This window comes from Mizuhopecten yessoensis, unplaced genomic scaffold (genome assembly GCF_002113885.1).
Source record: "Mizuhopecten yessoensis strain PY_sf001 unplaced genomic scaffold, ASM211388v2 scaffold7201, whole genome shotgun sequence".
NCBI lineage: Eukaryota > Metazoa > Mollusca > Bivalvia > Pectinida > Pectinidae > Mizuhopecten > Mizuhopecten yessoensis.
Genome location: NW_018406931.1, coordinates 24,003 through 35,763, shown reverse-complemented (window position 1 = coordinate 35,763; position 11,761 = coordinate 24,003). Strand labels below are relative to the sequence as shown.

At 37.2% G+C, this 11,761-nt stretch overlaps 2 protein-coding genes across 2 annotated transcripts; both read right to left on the bottom strand.

Annotated features, from left to right (window-relative positions):
- Positions 1 to 1,514: 1,514 nt before the first annotated feature.
- LOC110453207 lies at positions 1,515 to 5,384 on the bottom strand. Its single transcript, XM_021502059.1, has 3 exons — positions 5,229 to 5,384; positions 4,207 to 4,383; positions 1,515 to 3,130 (listed from the first exon to the last, which is right to left on the bottom strand). The coding sequence occupies exons 1-3, from the start codon at positions 5,249 to 5,251 to the stop codon at positions 2,344 to 2,346; spliced, it is 987 nt and encodes a 328-aa protein (XP_021357734.1). The 5' UTR covers positions 5,252 to 5,384; the 3' UTR covers positions 1,515 to 2,343.
- Positions 5,385 to 5,755: 371 nt separating this feature from the next.
- On the bottom strand, positions 5,756 to 6,973 carry LOC110453244. The gene is made up of 2 exons (XM_021502110.1): positions 6,900 to 6,973; positions 5,756 to 6,651 (listed from the first exon to the last, which is right to left on the bottom strand). Exons 1-2 carry the CDS (start codon positions 6,964 to 6,966, stop codon positions 5,756 to 5,758), a joined length of 963 nt encoding a protein of 320 aa, XP_021357785.1. The 5' UTR covers positions 6,967 to 6,973.
- Positions 6,974 to 11,761: the final 4,788 nt, after the last annotated feature.

Here is an 11,761-nt window from a genome sequence, read left to right as displayed (position 1 = left end):
TGCCATACCGCAGCGTCCGTCGTCCATCCGTCAACTTTTCCTTTAAAACCATAATACTCCTGAACGGCCGAGTAGATTTTGACTAAATTTGGTCTGGAGCATCCTTAGGCCAAGGGGACTCAATTTTGTATAAACAGCATGTGTGGCCCCCCTGGTGGCAGAAGGGAGGGGCCAATAGAGGAAACATAGCAAATTCTTCAAATATCTTCTGTACGAATGACAGGATTTTGTCCAAATTTGGTATGAAGCATCCTTGGGTGAAGGGGAACCAATTTTGTATAAGCAGTGGGTGTGCTCTCCCAGGGGGCAGAAGGGCGGGGCCCAATAGGAGAAATAGAGGTAAAACCTTGAAAATCCTTCTTCGACCATCCATATTAAGGGATTTTATCCTTATTTAGTCTAGAGCATCCTTGGGCCAAGAGGTCTCATTTTTGTATAATTGGTGGGTATGACCCCCTAGGGGCCTAGGGGTGGGGCTCTGTTTGAAGTTTGTTCTCGCTATATCTCAAGTACTGGATGGATCTTTCTGAAATTCATATGTACTTACAGCACCTACCATGGAGTGCTATATCTTTACTTCATACCAATTATTTTAAACATATTCAGGTGAGCGATACAGGCCCTCTGGTCCTCTTGTTCATTTAAAACATGAGAAATTACCTACCTGTATGATAAAGCAAGTTACAAGGAATGTGAATTTTAAATCAAAGTCATCTGTATTTTACTGTTGCATGTACATGTATAATTACATCCCTGTCAAAAGAAGAGATATTATGTCAACTCATAATACAATAAAGTCGACTGCTGCATTATAAGGAAATAAAAAGTCGAATACAGTAGATTCTGATGTGAATTTGTATTATAATTAGATGAAAGAGTATATACTAGTAGACAATTGATTGAAATGCCACCCCATTTTGTTAAACATGCATTATGGAACTTAGAAGTGCTATTTTTATGAATCTGTACTCCAAAACACCCATATTCCATATGCAGATTGATTCCAAAGATACAAAATATCTACATTTATTGTGTTTAAGGTCCATTATTAGCTCACCTGCCCGAAGGGCAAGTGAGCTTATGTCATGGTGCGTCGTCCGTCAACTTTTCCTTTAAACAAGTTCTTCTGAAGAACGAACAGGCATAGAGCCATGATATTTGACTGAAAGCTTTGTTGGTAGCAGCCCAACAACGTTTAAGAACGAAAATGACCTTGACCTACTTTCAAGGTCACAGGGGTCAAATGTGTCAAACACTTCAAACGACTTCTTCTGAAGAACTGAAAGGTATAGAATCTTCAAATTTGGCTGGTGGCTTCCTGGGATAGAGCCTAACAAAGTTTTAGAATGGAAATGATCTTGACCTACTTTAAAGGTCACGGGGATCAAATATGTCAAAAACATCAAACAACTTCTGAATAATCGAATGGCATAAAATTATAATATTTGGCTGGTAGTTTCAACAGATGGAGCCAACAAAGTTTGCGAGGGAAATATTTGTAGTGCAATATAATATTTAATGAGAATATTTTGCTATGACTGCTTTAATATTCAGGTGAACGATACAGGCCCTCTGGGCCTCTTGTTACTGGGAGTAAATGGAAGTAAGAGAACTTGTTGACAACTAAATGGGTTTGAACAAGTCGGTCATCGGTGTCTCCCATTAAACACTGACCATGATCATTTTCATCCACTTTGATTTGGTATTTATGTTGTGATATCATTATCTTTAATTGATTAAATCTCAAACTGTTTCAATTTGTTTTTAATTTATCAATAACAGACATGGAGGGATACTGTATTATGTGCAGCAAAAATTACATTTACTTTACATTACTTTTATCAACCAGCTGGTGTTCACCAGGAAATCACATCAGCGTATTTAACATGACGACTTACTTAAAATTAAAAACAGGACTATGGGTCATTAATTATTGCCCGTTGCTAACTTAAATGGAATACTTATACTAGTGATATCAAGTTTGTTACGATGAATTTGACTTTGACATTTGTAAGTCACTGCAATAGATATCTGACATCATGAAATGAGACACTTGTCCAATGATGAAATTTTACAAATAAACTTCAACATAACACATATTGAAATTCTGATATTATGAAACATCCCAGATAAAGAAAGTTCCATTAATAAGTGCTGGAAAAGTGTTTTTGAACATATGTACTTTTGTATTCTGTCTTTGCTGTAATTTTTGTTTAGATCACATGACCTTTTCGAAGAATGTCTAATTTTCCATATCATAGATAATTAAAATTAGATCAGAAAATAAGTTCAATGCATCTTCAAATGTATCTGGCAAGTTCCATCTTTTTTCCACCATAACATTTAAAGCCCACTCGCTAAATATATCTTCTGATCCAAATTCACTCTCTTCATATATACATCTTTGCAGAGCATAAGAATATGCAAATCTACTGGCTTTCCTTGCTGTTGTGAATCAAAGTATTCTGGATGATTAAACATAAAATCTGGAACACCAACAGGACAGTTTGTGTGCTTCATACTTCGGACTCTGTGTTTATTCCAGATGCATGCATGTGTCACCAGTTCCTTTCGAAGAATTCTCATGAAGCAAAACTTCAGACATTCTGTATGAAGAACATTAGCCATTTGTAGGATACCTGAAAGCTCCAGGTCTTTGAAAATATCCATGTAACACTGAAGAATTGAGTTCCTGCAATAACCCCACCACCTTTCAATTCTTTGATTATGGTTTGATGAACCGAACATAACTGACGTTCCTACTAAATCGTCGTTATGTGCTGAACGGAAAAGCATTTGAACATCAGCAATTCCAACATTTTCTGTGCCTTTGTCCATTCGCACATTTCGGGGCACAATGCCAAGATGTTCAACAGTTTGCAGGAAATATGTACAAATCAAGTTCGGATTTTTATTTGTTTTATCAACTTGAAGCCATATAACTTTCCTACTCCAGCCATCTATTGCTCCACTGATACAGAAACCATATGGCTTCAATTTATCATTTCCATCCACATGCCATATATAGTTTGGACCTTTGACTGTGTATGCTCTTCTATGAAGTCTTCCTTTTCTCATTTTGGCCGATCTCTGTGGATCAATTATTCGGACTATATCCCTCACTGTTTGCCTAGAAAAGATATAATAAATAATTAACAAATTATATCGACTGGAAACTGGGAATTTATGAGGCACCGGTTTACTATTTATTCACTATGTTTTATATAATTGATTTTTTGATATCAGAAAATAGGCTTGAATTTTAGCTCACCTGGCCCGAAGGGCCAAGAAGGCTTATGCCATGGTGCTGCGTCCGTTGTCCGTCCGTCCGTCCGTCGCCGTCCGTCGTCAATATTTTAGGATGATGATATTTAGCCAGGAGCAAACTGGGATGAAGGGCTACCAAGTTTGTTCAAATAAATGACCATCACCTATTTTCAAGGTCACAGAGGTCAAATATGTTTAAAACCTTTTAACAACAGTTTCTGAATAACCAAGAAGCCTAGGATAATGATATTTTGCCAGTGACATGCTGGGATAATGGGCTACCAAGTTTGTTCAAAGGAATGACCTTGAATTATATTCAAAGTCACAGGGGTCAAATATGTTAAAATCTTTAAACAACTTCTTCTGCATAACCATGAGGCCCAGAATGTGTATATGTAGCCAGTAGCATGCTTCGGTGAAGGGCTATCGACATTGACCCACTTTCGAGGTCACATTTACTCAAATATGTTTAAACATTTAAATGACCTAATTTCAATAAACAAAAGGATAGGTAGATGATGTTTTGCAAGTTGCATCCTGAGATAAAGGGCTATTAGATTTGTTCAACATAACGACCTTGTTCGACTTTCAAAGTCACAGGAGTGAAATGTTTTTAAATCTTTCATCTTTTGAATTACTTTTAATCATAAATACTGATAGTTTGCCTTTAGCTTTATTTAAGATCACTTTTAAGGTTACAAATGTGAGATGTATACCAGGCGAGCGATGCAGGCCCATTGGGCCTCTTGTTTATATCAAAAATTCGATTTAATAGTGAATAAATAGTAAAACGGCGCCTCATAAATTTCAACTTGTAAGATGTAGATAAAAGCTGTGTTACATTATTATAAGTAGATTACCACGCTCCTTGAATTATTACAGTACGTTATCATCACATTTGATTTATTTGCGAAGTTGTAAGTCATTGCAACTAATTACCTTTTAACAAGTAACCCATGCTCGTTTCGAAGCTGCTTCCATATTTGACCCACTCCAAGGTTTCTACAATGTCCCTCTAGTTCTCTCAAAACTGCTTTAATTATTTCTTCAATACATGCCTCATCTCCTCTTCCTTGAAGTTTTTGGCGTTTCAAACAGCGTTGCGTTGTGCGAACACTGGATTTTAAACATTGTATATTAGAATAATATATAAAACTCTTCAGTTTTGGTAAATACTTTTAACTTTGTACAATACATAAGGCCAATACAAATAACTTTCTCCTAACCTTAAAAACAATTTACAACAATTTATATTTCTCATGTACATGTGTTTATTAAATATAGCATGTGTACTCTTTTAAAACATTCTGGAAGGTATAGTTATTTTCACGTGTGTAGTATTCAAGGAAATGTCAAATCCTGTTGACCTTTATAGGTAGGGGACTCACTCCCAATCACTTAGGGACCTACGACTATGACCTAAAATGCAATATCTATACATTTCACCGCGATACAATGTCTAATATTATATTTTAGTAACATCCTCTCAATTGTAAATTTCATTTACAAATTATCTTCATATAATTGCAATTATATAAGATCTCTCTTGAGAATGTATTATTATCATCCAGTCTTTATTTTATTGATGAGTTCATCTTTATGTATAAGTACACTATATATATACTTTGAGATAATTTGATAGGCATATACTAGGTTGGTAGGTATTGGCCCAGCCACTTGTTTCTGTACAACATACCACCCACTATATATCGATCAAGTGTTCTTTTTATTAAAATTTCTAAGTAATTAAGATCTTTACTTGAGGACTCTATTGGAAATAAGTTATTCCCCAACTTTCATGGGATATCCTTGATAAAAGCTGTGATAATGCAATATTTGGTACCTTTAAAATTCGTGTTAAACCGTGATAATACTAGCTGTGGTAATCTGTAATATGTACTCAGTATTATTATTATTAAACAGATATGTGCAAATTACGTTCAACCATTTTAGCTACCTACCTCCTCCATAATCCATGGTTCATCCCAACTGCTGCTGTTATTTCCTTGGCATTGTAGCCTTTGTGGAAATAAATCCTGACAAAATCTTCATCTGAATTATTTCGTCAAGAACTATATATATGTAATTAAATTGTCAATTGAAATCTTCCTCACCATTCCCCAGATGATACCATGAGTTAGTTTTATTGAATACCGTTTTATTCACAGGGGCTTATGATCTGGGGGTCGGACCCTGGGGTAAATATTTCATTCTGTGTCTTAGTGAACGTTTCAAGCCCCTGTGTTAATACCCTACGAAAATGCACACTTTTGGTTACATATTAAATTAACATTGTCATGAAGAAAAAAAGTTCCTTTGTAATTGATTGTAGAATCAATCGAGAAAGGATACACAAAGCGTCCATAATTCACATATAAAGCATTTGGCATTTGGCATTTTACATTTAGCATTAAGCATTAGGCATTAAGCATTGAGCATAAAGCATTTCACATTTAGCAATAAGCATTTAGCAATAAGCATATAGCATTTAGCATTTCGCAATAAGCATGTCGTACCGGCTTTCCATAATAAACATTATATGACGTAAATCAAATCCGGCATCACTCATGGCTTGTATCGCCGTTGCCCGCAGGCAGTGTGCGGTGTACAGCTGTGTGCACTTAGCGTTCCTGGAAATGTCACCCATGAACCGGGCGAACTGGTACTGTTTTACAGGCTTTGTGGAGAACCATACTTCCTCTGTACCGGGTAATAACATGGCTTCCTTCGTACAGTGATTTAACAAGGATTTCGCCTCGGGGTCTGTTTTGGATATCAAATTCCTCAGGGATTTCACTGGGCATTGTTGACATGTGGAGTACATACGTTTGTCCGCCGATGGTGCTTCGGCATTATTGAGTCCACCTTGTTTGTTTTTTTGTGTTGTTTCATGGTTCAGTACAACATATTCCCTGTCATTTTCGTCTGTGAGAAATTTAAACGACCGCGGTGTCAATTGTATGTGAAATTCGAGTCCCCTGCTGACGAAATGCATTGCCAAGTTCAACCAGACCCGGTAACGTAGAAGGACTGGATTTTCTTCTGTGAGGTAAGTGTTTATTTTGACCATGTCCTCTTTGCATATTATCTTTTTGTGTTCTGTCGGCTTTGAAGTGCCATCCCTCACATTCGCCTTTAATTTTGCGTCTAGTATGGTGTTGGCACTTTTAAATGACCTGTCTCTGACAATGTCAACATCAAACCTGCCTATATCATTCAGGTGTCTGTTAATGGCTGCTCGAACATTTACCAATGTATTTTTGTGGTATTCTTGGCCTTTTTTTGGTGTGGCCTCTGCATAGAATTGTCGTAGTTTTAGACACAAGTCACCTACACCTATGGAGCTAAGGTCCACATCCTCCCCCACCATTTGTCGGTTCCATTCTGAAAAAAATAGCCCAGTTTTAAAAGTTTAAAAAATAAAAATACAGCAAAAATACGGTAGAAAAAATAAAATAAATAAATGTGAAGATGATACATGATTGTTCGACATCCTGGTAGCTTAATGCAAAGTATTCCCATTTTTTGGGAAAGATCCGGGTTCAAGTCCCGGCCAGGGTTTAAGAATATTTGTGTCATTTCAACCCCTACCAACCCTTCCCCACCATTCCAATCAAAACTTGTAAACTTACCTTGAAACACCTTGATGCCCCACTTCGTGTTATTCTTGGTAGATTTTGACTGTCGGGAATCTTCCATATTTTTTAAGTCTTCTTCCGACAGTCGTTTAAAGCGTTGAGCTTGGGGGGGGCTGGTTGTCTGAAAACTGTTATGGGGGCTGTTCCACTTCCATTGCTCTGGCCATTTCTGTCCTTGCCTGAGACGGCGATGTTGGTGTTGAAGCACTAGCAGAATTCCCGATGTCAAATAAATCTAACAAAATATTGTTCAGTTCATCATCTTCCAATAACTGTCTTTCCACTTCATCAATGTCGCAATTCTGTCCGAAACCCCCCCAAAATATCACCAGGTTCGCCGATGTTAAATGTTGGTGCGCCTGCCATTGTTGTTGATGAGCAGACGATGTTAAAAAATACCTAAACTTTTTTTATTATTTTTTATTCCTAGACAGGTAATTTTATTTTTTATAATATTTTACATTCATTGCAATTGTAGTATGTGCACATTCATTGAGTCACACGTCAGAAAATTGCAATCCAATGGAATCATCCGGTGATCAAAGCGGGGGTCTCTCATCATGTTTCCTTTGAAGTTGCCGACATTTCAAAAAGTAGTTCCGGTGGGCGTGGTCATTTTTTTTTTTTTCATAGCAGAATGAAAAGAATGAATTGACCAATGGAATTAGAGTATTTTGCATGAAATCAAAGAAAAATTAATTATTTGAGTATGAAAGCAAAACTCTCGTGACGTATCACGTGGTTTACTTATGACGTCATGCAATATGGATGCTACCGATTTGCGTTCATACCGGCATGAAAATTAAAAAAAACGCCGTTCATTCCCTATGAGAACGTCTTTATCATTATAATATTGTCACAAAGGTCTGTAGTCATGGTGCCTGATAATGTATAAAGTCAACAAAGATACTGAGTTCACGATATAATTTAATTACCTAAGAATAATACATATAATCAATCCCACACATACCCACTCACTCACGGTAAATACAAATATAGTTTATCAAATATGCAGAATGACAGAAGGCCTAGGCAAGTTAACCTTGGCAAATAATGTTCATAATAATTCTCTACAATATCTGCAATGTCAATCCACTTGGTAAGGTAAAGTTCAGTAGGTAAAACAGCCCTGTACTATGGTACTGTTTAACCGATGAAAGTTCTCTCCACTGTATCCCTACTAGTACTGTTCACTTCATAAGGTTCATGTACCCCTCGGTAGGTTAATTAACTGTTAAATACAGTATAATTATTACAGTTTAATATATATACATGGACACATATTACTTCCATAAATCAGTTTATAATAGCCACCGGACTATTATACACCAACTGTGGTACACACAATACTTCACTATGTCCACCCGCCACATCACTTCCGGTCCCCTGTGACCTCGAAAGGATTCCACCACACAACAGAATCCCACACGTGACCTTCACCTCACGGCACTAACTCTGCCACATCATCATGTCACATATCTGGGCGACACTAAACTCTAGACGCCAACACTGCATGCCCATGTATTAGTTATATCATAAGAACCGGGCAATATGTCAGTTATCGTACGAGAGGGGCATGGCTACTTCTCGAGCGCGTAGCGCGAGAGATGTAAGCTCCGCCCCTCGAGTACGATAACTGACATATTGCGAGGCCTATGATGTAACTGACTTGTCGCATAAAGTGTCACATAACAATTTAAAAGATAAAGTTTGGTTGTAATATAAAAAAAAGTTTGCAGCATGTCGGACTTCGTCTCAAACTCAAGGCCAAGTTTGGCGCACGATGACTTTGACGACCTGGGCGTATAATAAATTCATATGTCTCAGGTAATGACTCGCATTGAAAGTGACCCAGAAAACCTCACTGAAAAGTGTTAGAAGACCTAACTCCTGCCTCTCTCGGCGATTAAAGATGAGCCAGAGGAGGAGTAAATACCCAATAAAAGCCGCTTCCCGGATTCTGTTTGAAGGACAAAATCGTATAAATTGAGGACGCTAAATGTCAAAATAGTAATATTAAGCCTACTAATGTGAATATTAACATGCCTACAGAAAAGTACAAGGTCCTTTTGCTGATATTTATAATATGGCTAGAAATGTGTTTCACAATTGCCTTTTGTCTTTTAATTATAAGACGGACTAGTTCATGCTAAAAGTTGTAAGTTACAAAACGGAAAAAAGATAGACCGCGGAACCTGGAAAGGTGAAATTTGTTGAATTGTTTGCAACGTTGTTGCCGAATAAAATGTGTTTGAACTTCCATTATTTGTATTTTTAGTTATTTCTCAAGGTGTCGATATCCTATTAACATTCACTAATTGGCCACTTTAAACTTTCATTGGCTGACCAATGAGAATGGAGAATTCCATTGTATTCAGTATATGGGAGGAGCCTCGCTTATACCATATGGTATTAGTAAAACTGTGTAAAATAAGTTGGTTTTACCATAGCTAGATCAAAGGGAAAGTGACACGTCTATGCGACAAATCTCTATATAGACTGTATGGGAGACGCCAAGCCAGCCCTGCCATCACCGTCCGCCGAGTACTAGGCCATTTTCAAAACCCCTACAACAACAAAATATTCACCTTATATCGACTACTGCATGGGCGGCCATTTTACATACGAAATATAACAACCCCAATGTTTTCAAGGTTTCCAAATAACAAACCTATAAACTCTTTACCCAAAATTCACCACACTATAAATGAATCAACACGGCAGCTTACCTGCATCTACAGCTATAGAAAGTGTAACCCCGCTCCGGGACCAACAACGAGTCCGGGGTCCAGATACCGTGTTGTAAATACTTGTATATATGTTCTCGGCCATGTGTGAGAAGAGTCTGTGACTCAACATGTTATTATCGAGTATAAATAAAGTCCATTATTATTATTATTATTATTATTATTATTATACCCCTCCACCACCTGCAGCCTGCCTCGCCAATGTGCTGACAACACACGTGCACCCCTCGCTTTCCGCTTTTGCACACGACAAGTTTTCTCTCCTAACAAAAGAGCTCCACAAGGGACTTAACTCTAGCAAAGTACTGATCCCAACTTTTTTTAAGGTGTCACACCACTAACAACTACATCACAAATATGGTGTGTAAATCAAAGAAGCCGGTTGACTTTGGAGCTTGCATTGAAGAAGAGCATTTGGAGCACCAGTTACGGACATTGAAGAAAGCAAATGAGACTGCCGGTCAGAGCTTTGTTTGAGCAGGTAGAGACCGAAAATTGTATGATCTTAGCAAACTCAGGAATCAATGTTAATCGATCATGAAAATTGAAGGATTCTAAAGGAAGGCGACTTGGTGTATACATGAAGCAATGACTTGGATGTGAATATGGCGAGCAGGAATGTGGGTATCCTATGTACTAGTTAATTGTTACCCACACAGTGGCGACCGTCAGTGATAGAATATTTGTTAGATTATGTTTTCACTCAGACATACATCAGTGTGTAACAAGGATCTAAATGTACATTAACACGGCGAAATACAATTCAGCAAGATGTACGAGGATTAATTCAAGGAATTAAAGTATTTAAACTCATCCCGAGATTTTATGCGAATCTACTTACATGTGACATCACACGGATATTACATACTGAAATAAATCTTTTATACTTGTAATATTAGGATACTACAATAGAAGTTTGGAATCAAGCAGATTAATGAGTCGACACATTGGTTAGTATTTTATGGTTTTCATCACGACCCCCTCCGAAACACCAATTATAAATTCGATCTTGAGGTGTGCCGACCATTCGACACAGTTTTTGTTAATGATGCAAATAATGGCACAGTTACGTGTTCATGTGGTAACACTGCTGGGGAGACAATAATAAATGACAGATCGCCATCTGATTCGATCACAGAGTCAGATACCAACTCCAGCCCACCTTTATCATTCAAACTTCAAAACATGGTGGACCGATGTAGACTATATATTTTGTCATAATCAGGAGTTTGCTGGCAAAAATGACAGAATAAAAAAAACTGTGTTAAACTTTCCAACAGGTCTGGAGAAATTAAACAAGCTATAAACCTGGGAACTAGGTCGGATGGATTTACTGTCACTTCAGATAACAGGCTACTGTTCTTTTGTACAAGTCAGCAATGTATCAAGGAGATGAAGCTGCCAAATGGCGAGATCACAGTGAAATCCAGCACTAGTCCCCCTACACATTTGAAACTTCAGATTAACACATATTCAAATACCAGGTAATTGCATCTACCTTCTATTTATTAAAATTCATATTGAGACAAGATGAGATTAATATGTGACCAAAAGGAAAATATCTTAAACAATCTAAACGTCATTTTTTTTATAACTATATGAATATGAATATGGCGGTGTATCTGAGGATTACTGTTTTTACATCCTGAAATGAATAAACTATTAATTAACACGTAAAAAGTTGTAAGGCTCAATATACATGGACTTAACAAAGTAAACGAAGCTGTTAACGTGAAGCTTCTGTTAGCGTCTACAGTATTTGCTGTTGTTGTGTCGGTCTGTTGCATTCACTCTTTACACTAATTATGCATTACGTTATATGCTAAAATTAATGTGCTTTTGACATGTGAAAATATGTAAATGTAATACCAATCGTTCGTGCCTCATTAATTTTCTAAACATCTATCCCCATTCCAAAACTAACTAAATACCACGATCTATCTAAGCAAACAATTTGTGTTTATTCCGTATTTAAAAACAAGTCCGCAATTTTTACAAACTGACGCATTGACCAATCATAATAGCCCGACTTGCCTATGGCGCCCTTATGGTGTATATCGCGAACGGAATCACTAAATAATCAAAACGGAAAAACAAAAACTTGTGAGG

Bases quoted from the DNA above. Each gene is read 5' to 3' on its own strand.
- LOC110453207 (XM_021502059.1), bottom strand. From the start codon at position 5,251: ATGAACCATGGATTATGGAGGAG. The intron at 4,384-5,228 runs GTAGGTAGCTAA...TTTAAAATCCAG, and splicing joins AACCATGGATTATGGAGGAG to TGTTCGCACAACGCAACGCT. The intron at 3,131-4,206 runs GTAATTAGTTGC...TATCTTTTCTAG, and splicing joins CATGGGTTACTTGTTAAAAG to GCAAACAGTGAGGGATATAG.
- LOC110453244 (XM_021502110.1), bottom strand. From the start codon at position 6,966: ATGGAAGATTCCCGACAGTCAAAATCTACCAAGAATAACACGAAGTGG. The intron at 6,652-6,899 runs GTAAGTTTACAA...TATTTTTTTCAG, and splicing joins GGGCATCAAGGTGTTTCAAG to AATGGAACCGACAAATGGTG.